This window comes from Podarcis cretensis, assembly GCF_951804945.1.
Source record: "Podarcis cretensis genome assembly, chromosome: 7".
Lineage (NCBI taxonomy): Eukaryota > Metazoa > Chordata > Lepidosauria > Squamata > Lacertidae > Podarcis > Podarcis cretensis.
Genome location: NC_137176.1, coordinates 67,844,953 through 67,871,486, shown reverse-complemented (window position 1 = coordinate 67,871,486; position 26,534 = coordinate 67,844,953). Strand labels below are relative to the sequence as shown.

The following is a 26,534-nucleotide window of genomic DNA, read 5'->3' as shown; positions in this document are numbered from 1 at the left end:
AAGTTAATGTTTGATCAAAACCCTGCGGAGAGGCTTAGAAACTGCCAAGGGTTCTGAGAGACACAGGCAGGCGGCACCATCTTGGGCAGGTGTGAAAATACCCTTCAGAACAGATCGAGGTTTTTGTGCACCAGGTAAGAGGTGATCTTTTAAACAAGATTTATTGGGGAGGTTTTCATACCGTACGAGATTCTTTTGATCGTTCTTGTCAGTGAGAATTTGCTTCCCTGCTGCTTGTGAGGGCTGTTTGCTGTTACGAGCCAGTCTCTGTTAGGAGTTTCTTTTGTTTGTTACAAAATCCAAAAGTTCCTTTGTGGAGGATGAGGCTATCAGTGGCTATTAGCCACAATGGGTATGTTCTCCTACCTGCACTGCTGGCGGCAGTGTTTCTCTGACTCCGCTAACCCAGAAATAGTACCTCAGGTTAAGTACTTAATTCGTTCCAGAGGTCTGTTCTTAACCTGAAACTGTTCTTAACCTGAAGCACCACTTTAGCTAATGGGGGCCTCCTGCTGCTGCTGCCACACCACCGCCGCCACGTGATTTCTGTTCTCATCCTGAAGCAAAGTTCTTAACCCGGGGTACTATTTCTGGGTTAGCGGAGTCTGTAACCTGAAGCGTATGTAACCCGAGGTACCACTTTAGCTGGGAATCACAAGTGAGGAGAGCACTCTTGCACCCAGGTCCTGCTTCCAGCCTTCCTTTGGCTGGACACTGTGAGAACCAGGACGAAATGGGCCTTTGCCCTTATCCACCAGGGCTTTTCTTATGCTCTTATGTCCCTGTCCATGTCAGGTGACACAATCTATATTTCATATTTCTGCAGGCAGAACTGGAGGGATCTAGAGGGAGAAAAGGGGAGCTTGCACTAAGCATCCTCCCTAGAGGAGGGGTGCAGACGGTTGACTGTATGATAACAGTAAAGGTAAAGGTAAAGGTACCCCTGCCCGTACGGGCCAGTCTTGACAGACTCTGGGGTTGTGCGCCCATCTCACTTAAGAGGCCAGGGGCCAGCGCTGTCCGGAGACACTTCCGGGTCACGTGGCCAGCGTGACATCGCTGCTCTGGCGAGCCAGAGTCGCACACGGAAACGCCGTTTACCTTCCCGCTGGTAAGCGGTCCCTATTTATCTACTTGCACCCGGAGGTGCTTTTGAACTGCTAGGTTGGCAGGCGCTGGGACCGAGCAGCGGGAGCAGCAGGGATTCGAACCGCCGACCTTTCGATCGGCAAGTCCTAGGCGCTGAGGCTTTAACCCACAGCGCCACCTGCGTCCTATGATAACAGTAGTGAGCCCCTATTATTGCACTCTCAATAGCATCCCTGCTGGGTGTTCCCTCGGTTCCCTGCTCTTTGAAAGCCCTCACTGTTTCTGGGGGAAAGAGTTCCTTAGTTTGTGCCTTGATTCATCCCTCTTGGAGTCTATTTTCTATCCTTCTTTGGTTATAAAGAACCAAGAGAAACCTCATTCCCTTACATTATAGGGCAGTTAAGATAGGATATTGTTTTTAGGTCCAAAGGTTCTTTTCTTCCAGTGCAAAGAGCTTTCTCAGGTGGAGGAAGCCTCCTTCTGACTGAGGAGGGAAACCTTTGGATCCAATCCGTCTGCTTGCTGTGGGGCAGAAGAAGGGACTTATTGCAAAGGAGACCCTATGCACCATAATCTGTGCTTGTCCTACCTTCCTGCCAGCTCCCATTACTTCACTGGTGATTTGCTTTGTCTGCGTTTTCCTTTTATCTAAAAAGAAAATCTGATACCTACTACCTCCTAATGAACAAAGGGGAGTTATATCCTCGTGGGAAAGGGTTTTTCTGTCTGGAGAGGCCCCATGGTGGTTCGTAGTAGTGGCTGCTGCCCATTGTGACAGGCAGGGAGGCCAACAGTAGATGGCGCCAGAGGGGCTGAACCAGCTAATTCTGGTTTTATTCCTGTCCTCCCCCCTGCAGAGTTCTACCAGGGGCAACACTAAGGAGAAAGCTGACAGGCAGTGGCAGCCCCTGAATTGGTTGTAAGGAACAAAACAGGCAGGTGGGGCTGGCTGAGGGGAAACTGAGGTTGGTGGGCCAGCATTCCATTAGCCCCTTCCACTGGTAGTACAGTTGAATGGAGTTACTTGCTTGCCTGAACATTTAAACCTGCTCATAACAGCTACTCGAGATCTTTTCTGTGAATGTTTTATAGGAATTGGAATAATTGGAATGGAAGTTCTCACCAAGATGCTTAAAATATATCTACATCACTTTGGGTGTCTCCTCATATTTCATCTGGTAAGTCAAGAAACACCATAGGAACTCTCTAAATAACTATTTGGGAAGAAACACTTTATTCTGGCCATATGCCATGGCAAGTTCAGAGATCACGATGGGAAGAGTCTTTTGTTGTGTGCTTTGTTTGTTAATTTATTTATTTATACATTTTCTAATTTGCGCTAATTCAGAGGATCATGGCAGGAAAATCAATGTCCTTTTCCCACAGCAGCAACAGATAGATAGGAGACAGGGATTGTCCCTTGTTTGAGTTAACGAATGCGGAGAAATTGCTTGTGAAAATTTATCAGCATTATAGAGTGACTTTCTCCTAGTGTAAAGTTTTTGTATGCTTTCTTTGGGCAATATATACATTTTCGCAAGCAATTTCTCCATATGTAATGCGTTTTTTGTAATTTTCATGAATACAGTGGTACCTCGGGTTAAGTACTTAATTCGTTCCGTACGTCCGTTCTTAACTTGAAACTGTTCTTAAGCTGAAGCACCACTTTAGCTAATGGGGCCTCCTGCTGCTGCCCTGCCGCCGGAGCACGATTTCAGTTCTCATCCTGAAGCAAAGTTCTTAACCCGAGGTACTATTTCTGGGTTAGCGGAGTCTGTAACCTGAAGCGTCTTTAACCTGAAGCGTGTGTAACCCGAGGTACCACTGTATGTGTATTTTATGCATTCTGTCCCCTAACAGACACATTTTTATACAACTGGAGAACCGCACCGCAAAATTTAGAGAAGCGTGAGTTTTGAAAGATAATTGCTGTCTGGTTTGTGCATTGCTTTAAGAAGTGAGAATTAAGGAGTCAAATATCTTCCCCATTCCTAGCAATAAGTGATGCCATTTCCACACCTGCACAATTTTGGGAAACTTTTTCTTTTAAAAAAATACTTTCATTTTTAAAATTAATGTTCAAGAAAGTTTGGAAGCTGTTCAGTTCCTAACTATACAATACCAGCACAGGAGAAAGCAGCAAACAGCATTAAGACTAACATAGCAGAGCAATGCATCACCCATTTGTAAACCTTTCGTTTTAAATTTTTGGAGAGAAAAAATTGGGATCTGCTTCTTGAGTCCCAGCTTGGGATGGGGGAGAAATTTGTTTCACTTTACATTTTTAGACAAACCACCCTAATTTTCACTACCTGAAACAGTACACAAACCAAAAGACAGCCATTCTCTGGAATTTGTCATGCAGTGCCCCAAGAAGAAGAAGAAAAGTTTTAAGATTTGTATTTTAGGGGAAAATGTGAATAAAAATGCATATGCTTCTGAGAATAACATATTGTTACAGGCCACCCAAATCTGCATAGCAGTGTGAGATTCGAGGAGTTTCAACTGCATTCACCCAGGGTCTGTGTTTCCTTTCGGACAATGAGGCACAGCAGAGACTGTGGTGTCTTCATGATATATGGTTTATTTACACACAGTGGTTTTTTTCTGAGGGGACGCAGGGGTACGCATACCCCTAAACATTTTGTGAACCTAAGTTTGGCCTCATTGAGGGTCAATATTTCAATATGAGTAGGAAAATGAGAGTCCCCCTAAACATTTTTTAAAGAAAAAAGCACCGTTTACACATATATCAAACCTGAGCCCATGATGGAGGTGCTGACAGCACTGAGGCTCCAAGATGTTCTTGCTTCTTCCATAGTCACAGCAGCCTTGAATTTAAGCAGACCTCAGCCATTGCTCCCTGACTCTCCCTCCATCCTGCTGCTTGCTATCTCCAGTGCAACCCTAACTCCTAACAGCAATCCTAACACCTCCACTCCGAAAACGCTGGCACTGGCTTTTAAAACTAACTTTCAGTTGAGGGAGGGAGCCCACTCATTTGCAAATGAGATTTACCCTTGATCTTTTGTCATCCTGATCATTCATCCCCCCCCCCCGCCCCCCAGACTACTCTCTCAAGTTAGTCCTGGCTTAATTAGCTTTTGACACACCACAGGAAGCAAACCTACACATGTCTACTCAGATGTTTACCCCATTCTATTTAAAGGGACTTCCAATTAACTTTGCATAGGATTGCAGTCTGTTAGGACAAGTAGAAATCCGTGTGCCTTTGGGGTAGAGGTATTAGAAGCAATACTTTAGCATGTTGACACTCAACTAAACCCTCTGCCCAGACGCTCCCTTACAATTGAGCTGTATGTTGTCATCCTTGAGCTGGATATCTATGGAAAGAAATACAATATTTAAAATATATATCAAATTAAGTTAAATTATTCCCTCTATTTCTAAAGTTCAGAGGGGAATGTGGATCCTTATGTAGCCAGAGAGGAATAATATATCACCAAGCTTATGGGAACCCTGAGGTTGGCAGAAGTACAAAAATCCTTTGGAAGAAAACCCCCAAAATAGCCCCATGAAGACTGAAGCAGACTCAGTGGCCATGGAATGCTGACATATTGCTGAGGAAGCGAGTGGGAATGGAATGGAGTATTTTTGAGAAGGGTGTGGCTGGTTAAACAGCAATACTCCACTCTGCAAAAATTTGTTGCAGATCCCACTTGTCAATAGCACAATACCTGTTTGTCTCTGAGAACCAAATGTCCACTTACATTTTTTAAAGCAGATATATTTCATAATTATATTGTGGAACACGCACCCAACAACACTTCCTCACACCTCTGTCTTGATATATGGCATGATTGGATTTAACCTAATTGGTTTTTCAGCACCAAATTAACTGGTTTGTTGTCATCAGACATACGCAGCACAGTCCAGTATCAGTGACCCACACTACATTATGCCCACAAACTACATATTCATCTCCTTGAAGTCCCCATGACTTTTGTGTGTCTGATTCGGGGTACACTTTTCCCCAGGCAGGTGATCTGGATTGTCTGCTCCCTCTGCAAATCAGACAAGCTGTAGGCAGGAGTGGCCCAAGACATTTTGCACCTTCCCAAATCCATGTCCAGAAGCCAATCAGACTGGCAGTGGTATCTTGCTTTAATAGCTATCCTGTAACAGTATTCTCATTGGCAGTAGGGAGCAGCAAGCTACCTTAGACCACACAACACAAGCCATTTGGCACACACAGCTCTGTCCTCCAACACCTGCCCACCCAGCACTGCCGCCTGAGGCAGCTATCTCTACTGGTATAGCTTGCCCTGGCAGTACAGTGGTGCCTCGCAAGACGAAATTAATCCGTTCCGCGAGTCTCTTCGTCTAGCGGTTTTTTCGTCTTGCGAAGCAAGCCCATTGACGGCTTAGCGGATTAGCGCTATTAGCGGCTTAGCGGCTTTTAGCGGCTTTTAGCGGCTTAGCGGCTTAGCGGATCAGCTGATAAGCGGCTTAGCGGCTTAGAAAAAGGGGGGGAGGGGAAAAAACCCGCAGGAACTCGCAAGACATTTTCGTCTTGCGAAGCAAGCCCATAGGGAAATTCGTTTTGCGAAGCGCCTCCAAAACGGAAAACCCTTTCGTCTAGCGGGTTTTCCGTCTTGCGAGGTGTTCCTCTTGCGGGGCACCACTGTATAAAGGGTAAAGGGTAAAGGACTCCTGGATGGTTAAGTCCAGTCAAAGGTGACTATGGGATTGTCGTGCTCATCTCGCTTTCAGCCGACGTTTGTCCGCAGACAGCTTTCTGGGTCATGTGGCCAGAATGACTAAACCGCTTCTGGCACAACAGAACACTGCTGGACGGAAACCAGAGCACACGGAAAAGCCATTTACCTTCCTGCCACAGTGGTACCTAGTGTGCTTTCGAACTGCTAGATTAGGCATGAGCTGGGACAGAGCAACAGGAGCTCACCCTGTTGCGGGGATTTGAACCGCCGACCTTCTGTTCAGCAAGACCAAGAGGCTCAGTGGTTTAGTAATGGTCAGTCCCCTCCTGAACAAACGATAAGGATGGCTCACGCTTCCTGCATATTCTAAAGGAAACAAATATATCTGCTTTCTCTTCTGCTGCAAGAGAACAGGAAACCTTGTTGTAGACATGGAACCATGGATTTTTGTACTATGGCTGCTGCCTCTGACCTGACGTGAGATCCTATGAATCATCATGCTGCTTTTTAAATATTTCTTGCCAGGGATTTTACTGACGGTTGAAACTGTCCTTTGCTTGCAGCCATTTTATGCAGGCGTTGGAGCAGCTGCCAAACAGTAAATGGAACGAGGAAATAGAAGGAAGTGCCCCTCCTCACTGTTTCATTAAATAATGATTCACCAGGCAGCCCAACATTTTACAGCTCACATAAAACATTTCTAATTGACAGGGAAGGATCTATACACTGATATAAGAACTAAACTTTGAACCCTGGATTTCGGTTAGAGAATTGGACTTTGCTCTTTCCAAACAGACATATTTCCCTATAAAATATGACAAAAGCAGACCTCTATAAACACTTCACCCAATAAAAGATCTTGTTTAATTATACAGAGCTCAGTGTATTCCTTTCACCCATTTCGAAGAAAGGAAATGCTATGAACATCATTGGGTAAACTAGAGAACTAGAGAACCTAAATTAGGATAGGAGCACACACACAATTTAAAATGGAGAGACATTCATGCATAATTGCTAAACCATGGCTTGGCCATCAAGGGCATGCATATTCCCGTTTCTCCTCACATGTTCTGATTCTGTAACTTAGTCCCACAAATCAAGCAACCAACAGGTTGTCTCTAAGACAGAATCTGAAAATCACTTCAGATCATTGGTTCCAGTTCTGGTTTAGAAGCAATCTCTAGTTTATCAGAACTGGGCATCATAGTAAACTATGGTTTGGCCAAACCAGGAAGTGAAGGAAGAAGCTAGAGCTTGAGATAGTGAGATGGAAGGGGAATAGGACAGGAGCACATAAGCCTGAGCTAGTGTAGTGAGAGAGAAATGCCTCACCTTCTACTCTGGCAGGTGTGAACTAGCAGAGCTTGAGAAGCAGCAGTGTATCTGCCACTCTGCTCTACCCAACTTTGGATTGCTCTGAAATTAAAACAAAGGTTCCCCAGCTGTAAGAACTTGTAGAATAGACGAGTGTATATGTATTTATAATGAAGGATAAAGGCAAAGAAGAAAAGGTAAAACGGTTGATTAAAGGACAGAGAATGATACTCCTTTTCAAGTATTCATTCTTTGAAAAAAAAAATGGAACTAGAACAAAAATTTCCTCAGAACACAGTGTTAGTTGTGGGCTGTTCTATGTACAAGCAAAATATACAGTGGTGCCCTGCAAGACGAATGCCTCGCAAGACGGAAAACTCGCTAGACGAAAGAGTTTTCCGTTTTGGAGGTGCTTCGCAAAACGAATTTCCTATGGGCTTGCTTCGCAAGACGAAAATGTCTTGCGAGTTCCTGCGGGTTTTTTTCCCTTTCCCCCCCTTTTTCTAAGCCGCTAAGCCGCTTATCAGCTGATCCGCTAAGCCGCTAAGCCGCTTATCAGCTGATCCGCTAAGCCGCTAAGCCGCTTATCAGCTGATCCGCTAAGCCGCTTATCAGCTGATCTGCTAAGCCGCTAAGCCGCTTATCAGCTGATCTGCTAAGCCGCTAACAGCGCTAATCTGCTAAGCTGCTAATGGGCTTGCTTCGCAAGACGAAAAAACCGCAAGACGAAGAGACTCGCGGAACGGATTCTTTTCGTCTTGCGAGGCACCACTGTATTAAGGGGTGGGAGGTGAAGGATCACTAGAAAATGGACTCCATGCCAAATGTTTGTCTTTGGCAAAAAAGACCACCTTAGCCTTCGCAGTATCAGTCAAATGAAAGTCTGAAAGAAATGTCCCATGTGCCTTTAGTTTAGAAGGGCAATAGAGCATATGCATTGGAAAAAGCTTTGCTTTACAGCATCTATTATCTCTACAGGAGCTCTTGCAAGATACTAGGTGGGGAATCAACCTTCGAACAACATGTGCACATGCAACACTTTAATGGACTGTTGAACTTGAGTCATTCCACCCACCCATGAATGCTCTGTAGTCACCCTAGCATTTATGACAAAAGGCAATATACCCTGATCCTATTGTGGAAACAGCATATAAGAACTATGCATCTGTTACGAAATGCATGTTTGGCTCCAGAAGGTAGCTACTTGCATTTCATGAGCTTAGTGGGACCAACTTTCAAGTGTGTGTAGGATTGCATCTTTACTTACACAGGCTTCATTGTTCTAAGCAGCATGATTGAGTTTGCAAATACTCACAGTATGCTAAATCTTCCATTTTCACCATTCACATTTTCTAGTGGGGAACTGCAAAGGAACAAAACCAATTCACATTCTATATCTGATTATTTTTGAACTCTAAAATCTGAAAGTCAGATTCTCTTGTGGGCATCTCTGGATTGCTTAGACTTCTGCAAATTTCACAAATAAAAACTTAGAATCTATGTTACTGCTAAATATCTATCTATTCATCTATATTATTGTATCACACAGTATCTATCAAATGTTGTAAGGAGAAATTTCCTTTTTCAGCCAATGCAGTGTCACCACTGCTGCAACAATGACAGAAAATTACAATTATATCACCCTGGTAGGAGGACCAAAGTTTTATTAATTAATATGGACAATATTAATAATCTGGGACCCTTTCTCATTTTTCCTGCAGGTCATTTGCCAAGGTACAGATGACCCAAATATAAGTGGGCCTCTGGAGGACAAGACTTTTTCTGTTCAAGAGGGGAGGACAGGAATCACCTATATCTATCGGGTAAAAGGATGTCTAAAGTCTTCACTTTCAAAACTGTTTGATATTTGAGAATGGGAAACTGGAGTTCTGATTTGTTTCTTTTCCTCATGTACTAGTTTACATTGCAACCTCCGACTGTTAGGCTGAGACTGACTGGTGTGACAGACGGCAAAATATCTATTTACTCAATAGATTGGTCTCTGTATGTTAATGGGTCTCTGGACTGGGAAACCAAAAACGTCTACAATCTACAGGTAAAAGAAAGATGTGACATTTTTGTTTCTTTCTAATATTTTATTTAAATACTCCCAGTCAAAGCCCTCTCAAGTTGGCTTCCAAGTAGACTATAACTAAGTACAGCCATAAAAATGAATAAAAACCAGTCATAAAAGCAACATCCATCTCAAAAAATACTAACCCATCACAATGACCATAGGGACATGGGAAGCTGCCTTACACACCAAGTTACACCACTGGTCCATCTTACCCAGTACTGACTGCACTGGCTGGAAGTGGCTCTCCAGGGTTTCAGACCAGAAATCTTTCCCACTCCTACCTGGAAATGCTAGAGATTGAACCTAGGAGCCTCTGTATGCAAGACAGAAACTCTACCACTGACCTATGGCCCTTTCCCTTAGAACCAATAGGTAAAGGTAAAAGGTAAAGGACCCATGGATGGTTAAGTCCAATCAAAGGCAACTATGGGATTGTGGTGCTCATCTCGCTTTCAGGCTGAGGGAGCTGCTGTTTGTCCACAGACAGCTTTCTGGGTCATGTGGCCAGCATGACTAAACCATTTCTGGTGCAACGGAACACCGTGACAGAAAACTGAGCACACGGAAATGCTGTTTACCTTCCTGCCGCAGTGGTACCTATTTATCTACTTGCACTGGCATGCTTATGAACAGCTCGGCCCTAGGAATTGGCTCCTATGACTCAGCTGCAGGCGTTATTGGACTCTTAGGGTATACTCAGGGCTTTTTTCCAACTGGAACTCATAGGAATTCTGTTCCGGCACCTTTCAGGTTGGCACCATTGCCATTATAAGAGAACAAGGGAGACGTTCATGGTGAGTTCTGGCACCTCTTTTTCTAGAAAAATAGTACTGGGTATACTGATTATTTGGACCCATTCCAATTTAGGTTCAGTCCTGGATCCGGGACCAAATGAGCTTTCATCGCCTAATGAATGATCATTATCAAGAGAAGGATGATATGAAGCAGAGGAGGGGAAACCACAATGGTATTTCCATATCACTCCTAACATGCAGTTCCATGCTAGCCAATTCAACTCAAACATGGAACGACAAAACTTTGTGACTTACTGTAAACTGCTTAAAGGTTTTGTTACAATGAGGTGCCACCTAAATCTTGTTAGATATACTTATTGAATGACCTTGTTTTGATATCTCTTCTTTCTGCCTCAAATTAGGTGGAAGGTCTGGATGAAAATGGGCAGAGAGTGAAAGGCCCATATTCTATCACAATAAATGTTATCGATGTCAATGACAACCCTCCACAATTTTCGCAGAGAGAGTACTTCGCAGCGGTGAGACAAAACTCCCGCCCAGGTATTTATTTCAACATTTACTTGACATTATTTGGGGCTTGTAATGATTGACAAATATGACATTGAGATTAACTTAAAACTGTGATTGTCAAGCTGCATCTGAGGTGTATTTTGCCAAGTGGCCTAGAACACCACAGGAAGAAAGGGGGGAAAGCAGAGGAGCTAAAATTTTCATAGACATTTCCAGTGCTACTCTTTCGTTACTGAAGAGGTTATCCACTTCCCAAGTACAACTTTCGCCATCACTAAGCATACAATTGCAGGGGATCCCTGATCTCATGACTCTCCAGTTTGCGTGCATATGTGTTTCAGTTGTGTGTTTGGTACCTCATCTGGAAAGCTGTGCTCATTGTGGGCTGAGTAGTATATTATCCCACTTCTTTTCAAGTGGATATGGTTGAGCTTGGCCAAATCATCCCACTTCTACATTCCCCCCCCCCCCACTCTGGGTACCGCAGCTGGGAACGTGAACCTGAAAGCTGACAAAATGGAGATTCAAATGACATAAAATAAGAGGGCAAATACACAGTAGTCATGAAGCCCAGAAAGGTGGTGGGATTTTTTTGTAATTGCAAGTAAAATCAGCCAGAGGTAATTCAAACCCTTTATCTTTTTATGTGGCATGGCAACCATTTATTTGTTTTGTGTGCCATGAAGACCAAATGAGAAAGCCACTTTGAACTCACAGAAACTTATGGAGAGATCTACCTGATTAAGGACTCAGGTTATTATTGTGCCTGTCCGATATGCAGATACCAGATTGTCTGTTGTCATTCTCTTAACAGGATCAGCCACTTTTGTCTTTGTTCGTGGTATATGTTTATTTATAGTTAGATATGCTTGTTCCAAGCTGTGAAAATAAAAAAATAAATTTCTAAATAAATAAGCCCAGAAAGTTAAAAATCCCAATGTGAAAGGTCACGATCATATTTTTACCTAGTGTGCTAGAATGCCAAGAAGACCTATTGATCTTTCTATTTTATAAACCAGGAATTTTGCTCTTTATTGTTCTGAAAACATTGCCCAGTTCCTTTAAACTGGGAAATTGTGGATTACTGTCGGTGGTTCGTCTTCAGGGGAGAATGATATCTTCTGTTTGTCTTTTTGATATGTCTTTATTTTTCTTTTTACACCCAAACAGGAAAGCCCTTCACATACGTCACTGCTAGTGATCGTGATGATCCCACCACTCCTCATGCACAACTGAGCTACAGCATTAGCAAACATTTCCCAGACCCTCATCAAACGATGCTTTTCCAGATTAACAATGTCACTGGAGCAATTTCCACAACTGCTGCTGGTAGGCGAGTCTACTTGTGGAACCAAGTTCCAAACAACTAAGCAGTCTGACTTGAAAAATTGGGCCAACCATTGTTAATAATATAAGGTGTTCACATCCAAACCCCTCCTCTCCCCCAGTTTCTGAACGACTTAGATTTGTGGGCAAGAAGCAGCTTTGCAAATGTGCCTTGAATTTATGAGTGAATGCCTAGTACAAACCAATAGCAAAACACCCTATATGTTTTAGTGAATGTGAGATCAGATTTTATGCTACTTTTATTAGTTGTTTTGCCCTCTGAGAAAAAGGTAGAAGCCAGAAAAAGACATATACCCCCAGACATTGACTCCATACAGATATACAGTGGTATCTCGGTTTACGAATTTAATCCATTCTGGAAGTCAGTTCTTAAACCGAAACTGTTCTTAAACCGAGGTGCGGTTTCCCTAATGAGGCCTCCCACCGCCGGTGCCCTTCCACCATTTGAATTCTGTTCTTAGACCAAGGTAAAGTTTGCAAACCAGGACACTACTTCCAGTTTTGTGGAGTTTGTAAACCAAATTGTTCATAAACAGGATAGTTCTTAAACCGAGGTACCACTGTACTGTTAAGTCTGTATGTAAGCCACGGCTTGCAAAGTTGGACATAGATTTAGGAACGTGCATTCCCTCCCTCGTTTTTTTGAATTAAGTTCCTCCTCCCTTCCTTTGCCCGTATTAGGTATGGTTTAGTTTTACATGTGCAGCAATGTAGGTGATTACATTTAAGACCCTTTATGTTTGGGTACTAGATTACTAGCAAGACTACCATCCCTCATATATGAACCTGACTTCTTGCTGAAGACATAAGCACAGGCTCTCTTAAGTGTTCCAGCTATCTCAGTGGTCTGTCTTGTCAGGATCAAGGAAAGAAAGTCTTATCAGAAGATATCAAGGCTTTGGACATCTCTCCTAAATAATGATTGTCTTGCCTCAAACTCCTACAATCTTCTGCCATACGTTAAGATATTTCTTGTTTTACTAAGGCTACATGTCCAACCTAGTTTTAGGGCGCAATCCTAATTTCTCCCCGCTCCTGCTGATGGGGTTTTGCAGAGCAGTACGGCCATGTGGCCAGGTTTGGCTGCTGGCAAGACACCCGCTGAACCCAGATACCGGGGCGGAGGGACACGCTGGGCATAAAGGAGGGATTGGATTGTGCCACCGCCTATGACAATTCTTTTCCTGCAGTTTCTACGGAATATTCTTTGTTTCAAATCATCATCATCATCTCACTGTTTCAAACTGAAGTGTGCTGTCATTTTGGATCTTATTGTTCTCCATTTATGCTAGGAAGAGGCATGATTTTGTAGGAGAGGCATGATATAATTGTTTTAAATTAGAGGAATGTATACACCAGGCATAGGCAAACTCGGCCATCCAGATATTTTGGGACTACAATTCCCATCATCCCTGACCACTAGTCCTGTTAGCTAGGGATGATGGGAGTTGTAGTCCCAAAACATCTGGCGGGCTGAGTTTGCCTATGCCTGGTATACACCAATGAAGGACACAAGGGAGGAATTCATTCTAGAGAGAAGAAAAGAGGGGGAGGCATGTGAATTTTTAGTGACAGGTGAACCATGGTTTTCGAGGAATGAGTATCATGGTTTTGCTAGAAAGCAAAGGGAGAGGTAGAGAAAGGTATCTAAAGGAGACATTATGATAACTGCTGTTGATGTACATGTAACCCAATTAACCAGAACTACAAAATACTTGTGTTTTTCACCAGGAGTAATGGGTTCAGTACCTGTCACCAGTAGTTATGTGATTATGACATTTACGTGAGCTGCTAAAAAGATAGCCATGGTTAAGGCTGCCAAGCAGTGCTTTTTTCTGGGGGGAATGCAGCGGTACCCATACCGCTAAACATTTTGTGAATCTAAGTTTGGCTTCATTGAGGGGCAGTATTTCAATATGAGTAGGAAAATGAGAGTACTTCTTAATATTTTTAAAGAAAAAAAGCACTGCTGCCAAGTGAAGGGAGGGGGAATTTTCTCTGGGTGAAAAATGCATGTCATTATTTGCAACCTTTGCAATATTACATTTGTAGAGGGTTTTTGTCAAGAGAATGTTGGTGCCAGTTCAATAATTGTTTCATTTATTCTCTGATTTCCAGGAGCTAAGTATTTAAATCCAGCAGATGGGATCAATTATACCATCGCTGTGAGAGTAAAAGATATGGCAGGGCAGTCAGAGAATTCCTTCCCCAGCGATGCTGACGTGATTGTCACCGTGTTGGAAAACCTCTGGAAGTCTCCTCCACTAGTAAAGCTCAAGGAAAATTCTACAGAGCCCCACCCCATGAGAATCACTCAGGTAAGATATGGCAATCGCCAACAAGCCCAAGAATCAAATCTACAGTACCATCCAAAGCCTGATTTTCAATTTCCCATGTTTACGTGCTCCATTCATCAATAAAACCATTACCACAGATGTACAATTAAAGACTGGGTCACATCTCAGGGAAAACCTTTTAAACCAAAATGTCTCCAATAGGCACCTAGCTATCATGATACTAGGCACCTGTCTTGATTCCAGAGGGCTAGAGTTGCAACACTAAAAGCCCAGTTTCTAGTACAAGCTAAGCACCCCTTTGGGGCATGTGGCACTCTCAACAGTGCCCAACTGAGGACCGCAGTTGCTAGGCATCAATATATGGAGGATTTAAACCTGCTGTTTTACTCTTCTTCGAAATGATAGGTGCAGTGGAATGATCCAGGTGCAAAATATGAAATCCGGCAAAAGGAAACGCCTCCCACTAAACTCCCATTTATGGTTGCCCAGAACGGGACTGTCTATGTAACTGAACCACTAGACAGAGAAGTAAAAGATGCAGTAAGTATTTGGGGAAAGGGCTGTCAATATACTTTTAAAGATGGAGGAAGCTACGGTAAATGATTGTAGGCATGCCACTATTGCTACTCCCAATGTTGATCTGGTTTCTTTTTTTGTTTTGTTTGCATTGGCTGCACACTGAATCAGGGGTGGAGAATTGGTAGACATGTACCTATTTTTGGACTCCAACTCCAAATAACCTCTGGGCAGATCCATGCCACACATTTAAAGCACATGACTCCCCCCCCCCCCAAGAACAAACTGTAGTTTGTTATGGGCACTAGGAATTGTAGCTATGTGAAGGAAACTACAGTTCCCAGGATACTTTTGGGGAATTCATATGCTTTACATGTGAGCTGGGGGTGCTCTGAAACCAAGGTGTGGATCTGCCACTGGCCACCACGGCTGATGGTTAGCAATGATAGGAATTGTAGTCCAGTAACATCTGGAGGGCCAATGGTTAGGATGGATGAATCTGACGATTTTGGTTTCCTTCATGTCCCCCCTAACCTTAATTTCAATTGGATTCATTTCTGCACCAGTTTGCCATTTTTTAACAGAAAAAAACCCTATGAAATTGTGTAAACATTTTTGTATGCATTTCCACTAACATACAGATTTTCGCAAGCAATTTCTCCTAATGCATTTCTATAATACATTTCCTAATATTCTGCACATTATTTTCACTGTTGTGCCTTTTTGTGCACAATTTCCCCTAATGTGTGCTTTTTCTGTACTCTTTTTTTTCTTGCATGGAAAAACTGCAGCGCAAATTTTTAAGGACTCACATATTGATTTGGAAAGTACGAATTTGGTCGATTTGCATTCAGATGCAAATGGAACCAGTCCCCTCCCCACACACACTTCCATCCAGAGCTACATATCTCCCATTGCAGGGCTAAAATAAACGTTCACCATTGTTGCAATTCCTAATCACAATATTCCCATTTTAGTATTCCTTTTATGTGGTTGCAAAAGATAAAGAAGAAGACATAGCACTATCCTATCCACTGACCATTAACGTCACAGTTGAAGACATCAATGATAATCCCCCTGTGTGTGACAAAGCTTTGACTATATTTGAAGTTCAGGACAACGAACCTTCAGGTAAGGAAACATGACAAAAATTTACCAGACAGCTCCCTTGGAAACCAGATAGCTGAAACCAGTGTCAACCTTAATCAAGGTGCCAATCAAATGTGAGCAAAGGTACAATCATTTTGAATTTGGACAGTTGTGCCTCTGATATATTTTGCGGTGCATCAGTCCCTTGCCTGCAGGCTTGTATTACTAGCAGCTGCAAGAATAGTGGGGTCATTTCAGGCTCTTTGTTCTACATTATTTAAAATATTGTCTTTCTATTGCTTGGGATTGGTTCCTGAAATATTTTCACAAGCACTGCAAAGTCTGTAATCCTGCACATCCTTTAGCTGGGAGTTAACCCAACTGAACTCAATGGGGCTTACTTCTGGGTAGACACAGGCTCACACCACAACATGTTTTGTTTTCATCTGCCTTGTGTTTATTTGTTGCTCGACTAATTTTGACTTTCTTTGCCGCCACCAGGGAATTTCATAGGAACTTTTCATGCTTCGGACAGAGACCAGGAAAACAGTTTAAACTCCCGCCTATCCTACAGCATTGTGGATCAGAGCCCCAAAGTGCCTTCTGATAATATGTTTCGCATCGAACGTGGAACTGGGACGGTCAATTTACTTATCCCTGCCTTAAACAAGGAGCTAGTCTCTAACTACTCTTTGACGGTGGAGGTGACAGATTCAGGTTGGTATTGCGTGCCAAGGCCCTGTGACCCACAGTTTCCTAATGGATAATAAACACACAGGCATGAGCATTTTGGTTTATGGGTTCAAATAGGCCACAGCTTTATGGGTTACAGTTGTGAGCAGTTTGCCTTAGGCATTGGGTGAAGCCAGGCTATATCTCGACTCCCGCCTGTCTGCAGGGACTCCATCTAAGGGTAAACCACCAATAGGGGGAGTCCTATGACTTACATCAAATAGGATAACCCCAAGGGTCCCTGTTAGGGTTGTGGCATGGCCCTAGCCCATGTCTGAGCATCAGACAGAATCCACACACATACACTGCGATCCCTTTAACAGGATACCCTTAATGAGGAGGGGCAGGTGGAGGCCACAACCTCCCCTCCATCCAAACAAAGGCTTACCCAATGCCTAACCTCACAAAGCTGTGACGATTGCTATGAGGTAGACGAAAACCAAATGGTTGGTGCCACTTTGCCAAGTGGAAAAAAATCCTACCTGGCCCCAACAGTATGTTCATCACCCATAGATTTCCACTCTGACGACTTCTTCTTCTTCTTCTTCTTCTTCTTCTTCTTCTTCTTCTTCTTCTAACATTTTTTATTGGTTTTTAAACATCACCAATAAAACGGCATTATCATTTTGACAGTTTTATTTTCAGTTGCTTTCCTAATAATCCCTCACATGGAATTTGCCATTGTAAAGATGAAAAACAGCAACAACAACCCAGAAAGTTCCCATCGTTAAAATAACACAGTTAGCAACAGAATAGAATAATAGAATAATCTTCCTAAATATCAAAATAGGCCTGAGTAGATGAAAATATAAAAAAAAGACCTACTGGATCAGGCCAATGGCCAATCCAGCTGAGCTCCCAGTTCTCACAGTGGCCAGACATATGCCCATGGGAATTCTGAACACAGCAGCAGTCTCTCCACTGGTATTCAAAGGTTTACTGCCCCCAGCAATGGAGGCAGACCATAGCCATCATGGCCAGTACCCATAAATGAGTTCTTAAATGTTCTTAAAACAACCAACTGATGAGGCCTTTGGGGAGGGTGTTCCAGAGGCTTAGTGCTACAGCTTGAAAAGCTCATCTCTGAGAGGTTTCTAGCTGGCAATTCATCTGACTGCAGTATTGCTAGTTGGGTCTCCTCTGATGATCACAAAGAATAGTTTGGCTGGTCTCTAACAGCAGAGGAGGCGTGCTTGAAGTAGTCAATTGAAATGTTTGAGAACCCTTGTTCTACATAGAGCAGCCTTCGGCCTGATCCTGTCCTGTTCTTTTGCCAACAGTATTCCGAACGCTGTGCAACGTACAGATCAATGTCATTGATACCAACGATCAGATTCCAATCTTTGAAAAATTGGACGTGAGTGTTCTTTTAACTGGTTTTGCTTTTGTAGTAGCTAGAAAACGCCTGTCAGTCGATCAGGGATCTTGGGACTCATCTACACGGAGGCAGAAAACATGTTTTAAATGTGTTGCAAAGTGCAGTATACAAATGTGACACTAGAGGGCAACAATGAGCTATGCACAATTCAATGTATTTTTCAAAACTTTTTTTTTAAAAAAGCATTTGCACAGTGTGTGTAGATTCCACCTTGATCCAATAAATGATTGCCCCCTGACAATGAAAATGTGATATTGATGTAGAAGCAGGTTTTTGCGTATGCAGTTTCAGTTAGATATAAAATCATAGTGTTGGGCAGATTGTGGTAATACGGAGCCCAGAGTGAGGACATAATTTGGCACCCTCTCTCATCTTGCCTTCCATGCACATGTTGTCAAAAGTACTACGTCATAGTTTTGCATTGGTTCGGCACCTTGTGTGTGTGTGGGGGGGGGAACCCATCCCCACTGCCCTAAACCAGGCGTTGTTTGGATGTGACCCTTGTAGATGAGGGAGAGCCCAATGGTTCCATTGTCAAGCTATTTCTGTCATTAAGAAGTTTCTCTTCATCTGTTCTGATTGTTGTTGTTTCTTCTTTTCTCTTTAGTATGGCTCTATGACTCTTCCAGAAAACATACCATTGGGAACAGTAATACGGGAAATCCAAGCCACAGATGCTGACGAACCCTTCACTGGAAGCTCTCAGATTGAGTACACAATCATTAAGGGAGACCCCAACAACACTTTTATAATAGTGACAAATCCAAAAACAAACAGAGGATATGTTCATATTAATAAGGTGAATAAATTTTGTTTCTTTCCCTGACGGATCATGAGTAAGGAAAGCCTAACATTTAAGGGAGGAGGGCTTAAGAACTTGGCCATCCATTGTGGTAACTGGAGGAGACTCCTCTTGGCTGCCCCACCTACGGAAATTAAGCAAGCTGTGGCCAAGGGCTGGGCCTTCTCTATCCTGTCAGCAAGGATCCTGTCAGCATGGAATGCTCTTCTCAGAGTTTTGTACCTGACTTCCAGTTTTTAAAAAATCTATTGGTGGGAATGAACCTGTTGTTCTCCAAATGTTGCAAGACCACAATTCCCATCACCCTGACCTTTGGCCATGCCGATTGGGGCCAATGGGAGCTGGAGTCCTACAATAGTTGGAGGGCCATTCCTGCTTTACTGCATGGCAAAAACTGGTACAACACTAGTAATAATGCCTCTGAGGATGTTCAGAGCTAAATTTCCTCCATACGGAGCAGCCATAGGGATTAGAGGAAAGCTTTCAAGGCAGAGGTGGGACTTTCAAGAGTGCTTGGCTGCTCCCGCAACTCTCTCTTTAAAAATAAAATAAAATAATAAGCACTACAGTGATGAGAGACTGCTAAATTTTCAGGGAGTGGAGATCACTACAGTTTTCCAGGTGGTCTCTTTCCATAGGTCTATGGTCTCATCCGCAATATACATTTGAAGTGCATTTAAAGCACAGGGCTTCCCCCAAAGATTCCTGGGATGTGTAGGCAACCCATCACAGAGCTGCAATACCTAGCATCCTTAACAAACTACACTTCCCAAGGTTCTTTGGGGGCAGGTATGTGATTTAAACATAGGGTGTGGATGTGACCAAGATCCATTATTTGTTCACCTAGCTATTCCTGATACAGCTGGGTTTCTAACACTTGATTGGAAGCCTCCCAGAGTGGCTGGGGAAACTCAGCCAGATGGGTGGGCTATAAATAACAATTATTATTATTATTATTATTATTATTATTATTATTATTTATTATTATTCTCTCCCTGCTTTCCTAGACTCTTGATTTTGAAACAACTGATGTGTATAACCTCACAATCCAAGCCAAAAATCCTGAACCTCTTGTGTCTGGGGTACAGTACAATTTAAGCTCCATTGCTTACTTGAGAGTCATAGTTATTAATGTGGAAGAAGCACCAGTTTTTCTCAAAACCACTCATACAGTGGATATACCTGAAAATGCTACTGTGGGTACTTTTTTGACCACAGCGACTGCCTTTGATCCAGAGGGTGACTCAATAAGGTAAAGATGATTTTCTCTCTAAACTCAATCATGGTCCAAGTAGACTTTACGTTAATCATATTGTTGAATTAAGGGGGCCAGCTGCATCAGAGAGCGGGACTCCTGCAACTTTAAAGGTTGTGTAGAAGAGGGGATTTCAGGGGGAAAGAAGATAAACATTTCTCTGGAAGATGAACACTCAGGGCTTGTAACTGTGTATCTTTTTGCCCAGGCTTTCCCTGACCCATAAGATCAGACTCTGCTTTGATCTGTTTGAATTCCCTTAATACATTTTTTTTTATTTTTTTCTGTATTGTTTCATTTATTTAACAAAATTTATATCCCGCAGGATTGTAATAAAACCTTGAAGCGATTTACAAAAAAAGCTACATTTAAATTATCAACAAAAGACAGAAACAGGTTTTTAAAGACATTCAAAAGTTAATTAAAATCAGCAGTAAGCTAAAAAGGAAATTAAAACTCATGTTGACATTTTACATGTCCAGATAGGCTTGCCTAAACAAAAATGTTTTAAGCTGATATTGAAAATAGTGCAGTGAAGGCTCCCAGTTGATGTCAGTAAGCCAGCAGTTCTATAAAGTGTAGTTTCTGCTGCACTAAAAGATCAATTTCTTACAAGAGCAGAAACAAGTATTATGTGGCACATACTGGGTAAGGCCATCCCACAAGTAAACCAGCCCCAAGCTGTTAAGGACTTAATATACAAATAGTAATGATTTGTGAATTTGGGACGTTGAGGTCTGTGGAATATATGAATAGTAACACCCTGAGCTTAACCCAGTCTTTATTTTCATATGCTTTTATACTACTGTTTTACTGGTTTTATGTTGTATTTTCGTTTTAGTGTTATTGTTTTTATGTTAATTACTGCTTAGCTATATACACTTATATACACTCAGGGAGTTGTGACCATTAGGTGTGGTTCCCCTTCCTTTCTTTGCATTACAGGGAGGGGGAATGAATCAATAGCGCTATAGCGTCTATGCAACTGTTTTGATAGGACATTCCTGCATCTGTAACCAGCTATCAGTGAAAGCACATCAGGCTCTATGAATAAGCTGGGTTCTTATATATTGACCTTCTTCTTGCAAAGGTACACGCTGAAAAGTGATGCCAGGAAGTGGCTGCGGATTGACCCTCTCAATGGCACAATATATACTGCTGCCCCGCTGGACCGGGAAACTCAACAAACCTACACGGTGCAAATAGTCGCAACTGAGCAAAGTAAGAAAAAAAAAAAAGAAAAAGGAAGGAAGGAAGGAAATGACTCCCAAATTAGAGGTGACCCAGGACAAAGTGCCCCTCCCTGGCAAGCCCATCCTACATTGGTGCCCCTCCCCTTGCAACGGCACCACCATTAAAAATGTTACACAGTTCCCTGGACTGATGCTACGTTTTTAAAAGGATAGCTTATAACTCTCTGCTACAAAGGGGAGATGTTGGTGCCAGTTGGCTAAATACATAGCCTGGACAGATGATGATGATGATGATGATGATGATGATGATGATGATAATGATAATTTATTTGTACACCTCCCATCTGGCTGGGTTTCCCCAGCCACTCTGGGCGGCTTCCAACAAAGATTAAAAATGCATTAAAATGTCACACATTAAAAACTTCCCTGAACAGGGCTGCCTTCAGATGTCTTATAAATGTCAGGTAGTTGTTTATCTCTTTGACATCTGATGGGAGTACGTTCCACAGGGAGGGCGCCACTACCGAGAAGGGCCTCTGCCTGGTTCCCTGTAACTTTGCTTCTCGCAGTGAGGGAACCGCCACAAGGCCTTCAGTGCTGGATCTCGGCTGAGGCCGTTTATATTTAGACATTTAGGTGTTTATAATTCCCAAATGCAGAAGCTTCATGCCCTCAAGAAAACATGTTGGATAGAATGGAGAAGATGGAGGAGTCTAACTCTCCATCACTTATTTTCTTCTTCTTCTTCAGTATCAACTAGCAATCTGTTCATCATTATTTTAAATGCAGAGAGGCTGGCACATACTATAGTCATGCGTCCACATAAGAACGTAGCAAATGATGCTCCCAAGTGCCACTGCTGGCATTTCACAGATGTTGGCATGCTGAACATCCCATCCCACTCAGCGGCAGAGAGCCTCTGAAACTCTGAAGAGCCTCTGCCCGTCAGTGTGGAATATTGTCTTGCACTCTGTTCCACTCCACAGCTAAAGCATCTCGAAGCTCCACAGCACAGCTGAGACTGAACCTGAAAGATGTGAACGACAACCCTCCGAGGCTAGATAAGAATGTTGTGTTCTTCTGCCACCCTCTCCAAGGAAACGAGAAAACGAAAATCGAAGTTTCCGATCCGGATGAACGTTCATATGTTCAGAGATTCACTTATTCCCTTGTTGGTGCAGATGCAATACAAAACTGGAATGTTTCTAAACCTGATGGTAAGTTTTTGATCAGTTCCATGGCAAATGCAACCCCAGTGCAACTGAGCTATCCATTTTAGGAAGGAGCTCTATAGCCTTTTTATGGGACTCTGAGTTAATGACGTATATATTTTCAGAGATGGGGAAACTCTGACCTTCCAGGGGTTGTTGAACTCCAACTTCCATCATCCCTAACATTAGCCCATGCAAGCTGGGGCTTATGGGAGCTGTAATCCAATAAAATCTGGAAGGCCTCAGGTCCGTATCTCTGCTTCACAGGTTATCTGTTAATTTTAAACTGTTCAATATTTATAAATTTGGGTATGGATTCCTGCCTATTGTAGAGTCTCGGACCCAGCAAAGACATGATAAATGCAGTCACATTTCTTATTCAGGGCACAAGGAATCTTGTCTTAGTTTTCCCGATCATAATACTACCACTTCTATCGTGGAATCTAATGTTCTTTTATGGAACTGTGGCTTTTTGATCAGTATACTGCCATGCTGTACTAAATTTTTAAACATCATGTGATATCACAATGCAAAACTGCCATGATTTTCTGGGTTGACGGGGTTGTAAACATCCCCCCCCCCCCCGAAGCAAGTAACATGGGAGTGTGCACCAAACTTCCTCTAGATTCTGCTAGTTTTCTAGAGGTGGCTTTTATGTCATATGAGAGAACACATAAACTGTAGAAGCTATCTGGTAAGGAAACTTGGGTGAAACTCTGGGAAAGAGCATGAATCTGCACCTGCAGCTGAGATTCAGGTAACAGGCTTGACCCAGCCCAAGTCCGATAGATTTCCATTGAGTTAAACACATGATTACATTTGCCGTTTAAATCAAAGGGACAATGAGTATCCAATCATTTCCTTGGATTGCCCCCCCCCAATGAATTCCATTTTACAGGTCTTCCTTTTTACTTATTTATTACCAGATAGACAAATAGCACTCTCAGTTCTCTGAGCGCTGGTCCTTACGTAGCCATAATGGCAGTACCCAAAAGAGACATATGAGTGACCTTAGGGGAACCCTAAGGTTTGCGGAAGTCTAAAAAATATTTAAGGGTGGGGGACTCTGATTTGTTGGGTGAGGATTCTTGAAACAGACCAATGACAATGGATGCCCCTCAGTGGATACTGAATGCTGACTGACAATTGGGGGTGTGTGTGTTTAAAACTGTGTGGGAGGAGGAATTGAGTACTATTGACAAGAGCATGGCTGGCTGGATGAAATGCCACACTCCACACTTTTTGTTCCCGGTTACACTTGCCCTTATTATTGTTGCCACCATCATCTTGCTTTTCTGTTAAAAAATTACCATCCACTGTTTATTTTTACAGGCTTACTTGCCTACATTTCCCCAAGGAACATGAAGCTTGAAGAGAAAGACTATGAGGTACCATTGAAAATCAATGACAACGGAAGGCCTCCTATGGAAGGAGTTGTTACTCTGAAAGGTACAGTGAAAATGGCGTCTATGCTCTTTGCTCCCCCCCCCATGGCTATTTTCTCTTAAAGGTAAAGGTAAAGGGACCCCTGACCATTAGGTCCAGTCGTGACTGACTCTGGGGTTGCGGTGCTCATCTCGCTTTATTGGCCGAGGGAGACGGCGTACAGCTTCCGGGTCATGTGGCCAGCAGGACTAAGCCGCTTCTGGCGAACCAGAGCAGCACACAGAAACACCATTTACCTTCCCGCTGGAGCGGTACCTATTTATCTACTTGCACTTTGACATGCTTTCGAACTGCTTTCGAACTTGGCAGGAGCTGGGACCGAGCAATGGGAGCTCACCCCGTCGTGGGGATTCGAACCGCCGACCTTCTGATCGGCAAGTCCTAGGCTCTGTGGTTTAACCCACAGCGCCACCTGCATCCCTTGCGGGTTTTTTTTCTTCTCTCTTAATGCCTGGGAATTTGTGGTTTTGTCCACAGTGAGACTGTGCAAATGTACAGAGGAAAATAGATGCTTCCTGGCAATTGATGACGGACCTTCACTTCCGACAGTTGGGATGGCAATTGGAATTCTGGCTGGTGTACTGCTAATCATTGGTAAGTGGCTGTTTTAAATGGGCCTAATGGTGAGAGGAGGGCTGCCAGTAAGAAGGGGCAAAGTTCTCCATTTCAGTTTCTCTTTTTCCCCAATTTTAAGTTCAGCTCTCCACATTTCTGCATCAGCTTATGATTTCTTTTTAAACAAAAGCCCTCATGAATATTCATCAGCACCTGTGTGCTTATTTCCCCAAATATATACATTTTTGTACGGAATGTTGCATAAGTTTGCAAGTTCAATTGTTTTTATTCTGAACAAAGCAGGCTGATGATGCTGGACCTCCTTGCACTCGACTGGACAGCAGCAGTTGACAGAACTTAAACAACTTGACTGTTTTGGGGTCTTTTTCCCCCACTTTCCAAAACAAGACAAAACCCTTGGGGGAATTTTGTAAATAAATTTAAACACTGAAGGAGCCGAGATGACTGACTGGGGAATTTGGCTTTCAAACATGCAAACAAAAGCAATATATATCGAGCACAGGTCTTTGCGATTTTTGGAAGCTGTCAACTGTTGGAAGCAAATTGAATAAACAGTTATTTGGATTCATAGGGAAAGGCTATTTGAAAGCATGAATTGGATAAGGCAGGCTGAATTTGCAAAACTTTTGCTGCAAGGGGGACAAAGCCTGTGAGACACTCCCTCCCATCACGTTTCGTGCAAACTTGGCTTGGAAATGAAGGCTGCAGTCCACAACTTAGTGCCAGGAAGAAACAGTCACCATGGAAGAATTGTAGACCCAACTATGCACTTTTGCATGGCTAGGAACAGTTGCAAATCTCTCACATTGAAGGACATCGCCATTGACCATCTTTCTTTAAGGATGTGGGCAGGGGATTGCTCTATCACATCATCTCTAGGGTGCAAGCCCCACCAACTGGAATGGCTTTGAAAGCGAACTAGACTGATTCATGCAGTATAGAGCTATCAATGTATAGATGATGCAATGCCTTGGCCTACAGACTTATGAGATCTATAGACAGAGTTAGAGATCAATAGGTTTCCTAGATCTATAAGTCAGGGCATTAAATTGCATTTAAGATAAATTAAGATGACAGGTAGCAACCGAGCTTGGCTCCCATAGAAAAGTGGCACTGCTGGCTGCCCACCACTAACATCACCTGCAGATCTGACCGAGAGGGTAGTGAGTAGTGGCATGTGCAAGTTGAGTTGGCGAGGGACTTTTCTGAGCATCTGGAGCACTTTGTCCAGTGCCAAACCTGGCTGACCGCTGATGCTGTAAGTGTTCATCAAATTACATTGTTGGGCTGTTATTTTAGGTAAAGGAACCCCAGACCATTAGGTCCAGTTGTGGCCGACTCTGGGGTTGCGGTGTTCATCTCGCTTTATTGGCCGAGGGAGCTGGCATACAACTTCTGGGTCATGTGGCCGGCATGACTAAGCCAATTCTGGTGAACCAGAGCAGCGCACAGAAACGCCGTTTACCTTCCTGCTGGAGCGGTACCTATTTATCTACTTGCACTTTGACGTGCTTTCGAACTGCTAGGTCGGCAGGAGCAGGGACCGAGCAATGGGAGCTCACCCCATTGTGGGGATTCGAACCGCTGACCTTCTGATCGGCAAGTCCTAGGCTCTGTGGTTTAACCCACAGCGCCACCCGCGCCCCTTCGCTGTTATTTTAAACACACGTAATAGGAAGTAAGCCCCATTGAACACAGAGGGCCTTAAGAGTAAAAATGTTTTGGGTTGTACTGTAAAAACCTGGGCCTGTTTTGCCTGCAAAGTGTTTGCAAAAGCTAATTTTGCTTAAAGTGTGAGATAAATATCTCCTTTCCCATTTTGTTCCCTCAGGTATCATTTTGGGGGTCGTCTTTCTCAACCTGAAACGCAAAAAGGAGTATGAGCTAAAGGCCCAGACAGCAAATGCTGTGAGCCCATCTGAATTGCGGAACTTGACGTAATTGTTTTACCAACAGGAACAATTCCATTGTGGGGTGTTTTGTTTTTTTAACTAGTTTTGTTGTTGTTATCTGCTCCCATTAATAAATTCTGTATTTTCCACTAATCCGAAAATACAATTGTTACCTTTCTTCCCCTCTTCCCCTTTCATCCAGAAATACAGACCTATACTAAGGTTATCAGAGCCCCCCAAGTCATTTTGGTGCCAGAAGACTTAACTATGATGCAAAAAGTGTGTTAAATGTTTAGTGTACATGTTTTTCATTATTTGAACATTAGCTGTAAATAGGAACAGGAGCATGGCACATAGGGAATGGAGAATGTTC

The 26,534-nt window shown here is 43.1% G+C and overlaps 1 protein-coding gene across 1 annotated transcript; it reads left to right on the top strand.

The window, feature by feature from the left end:
- CDH17 (cadherin 17) lies at window positions 1–26,327 on the top strand. Its single transcript, XM_079983907.1, has 18 exons — window positions 1–134; window positions 2,182–2,267; window positions 8,807–8,908; window positions 9,004–9,141; window positions 10,319–10,457; window positions 11,598–11,756; window positions 13,893–14,092; window positions 14,477–14,611; window positions 15,565–15,718; window positions 16,178–16,393; window positions 17,689–17,765; window positions 18,394–18,585; window positions 19,596–19,840; window positions 20,934–21,064; window positions 22,023–22,253; window positions 23,580–23,696; window positions 24,171–24,287; window positions 26,101–26,327. The coding sequence occupies exons 2-18, from the start codon at window positions 2,199–2,201 to the stop codon at window positions 26,208–26,210; spliced, it is 2,532 nt and encodes an 843-aa protein (XP_079840033.1). The 5' UTR covers window positions 1–134; window positions 2,182–2,198; the 3' UTR covers window positions 26,211–26,327.
- The last annotated feature ends 207 nt before the right edge of the window (window positions 26,328–26,534 follow it).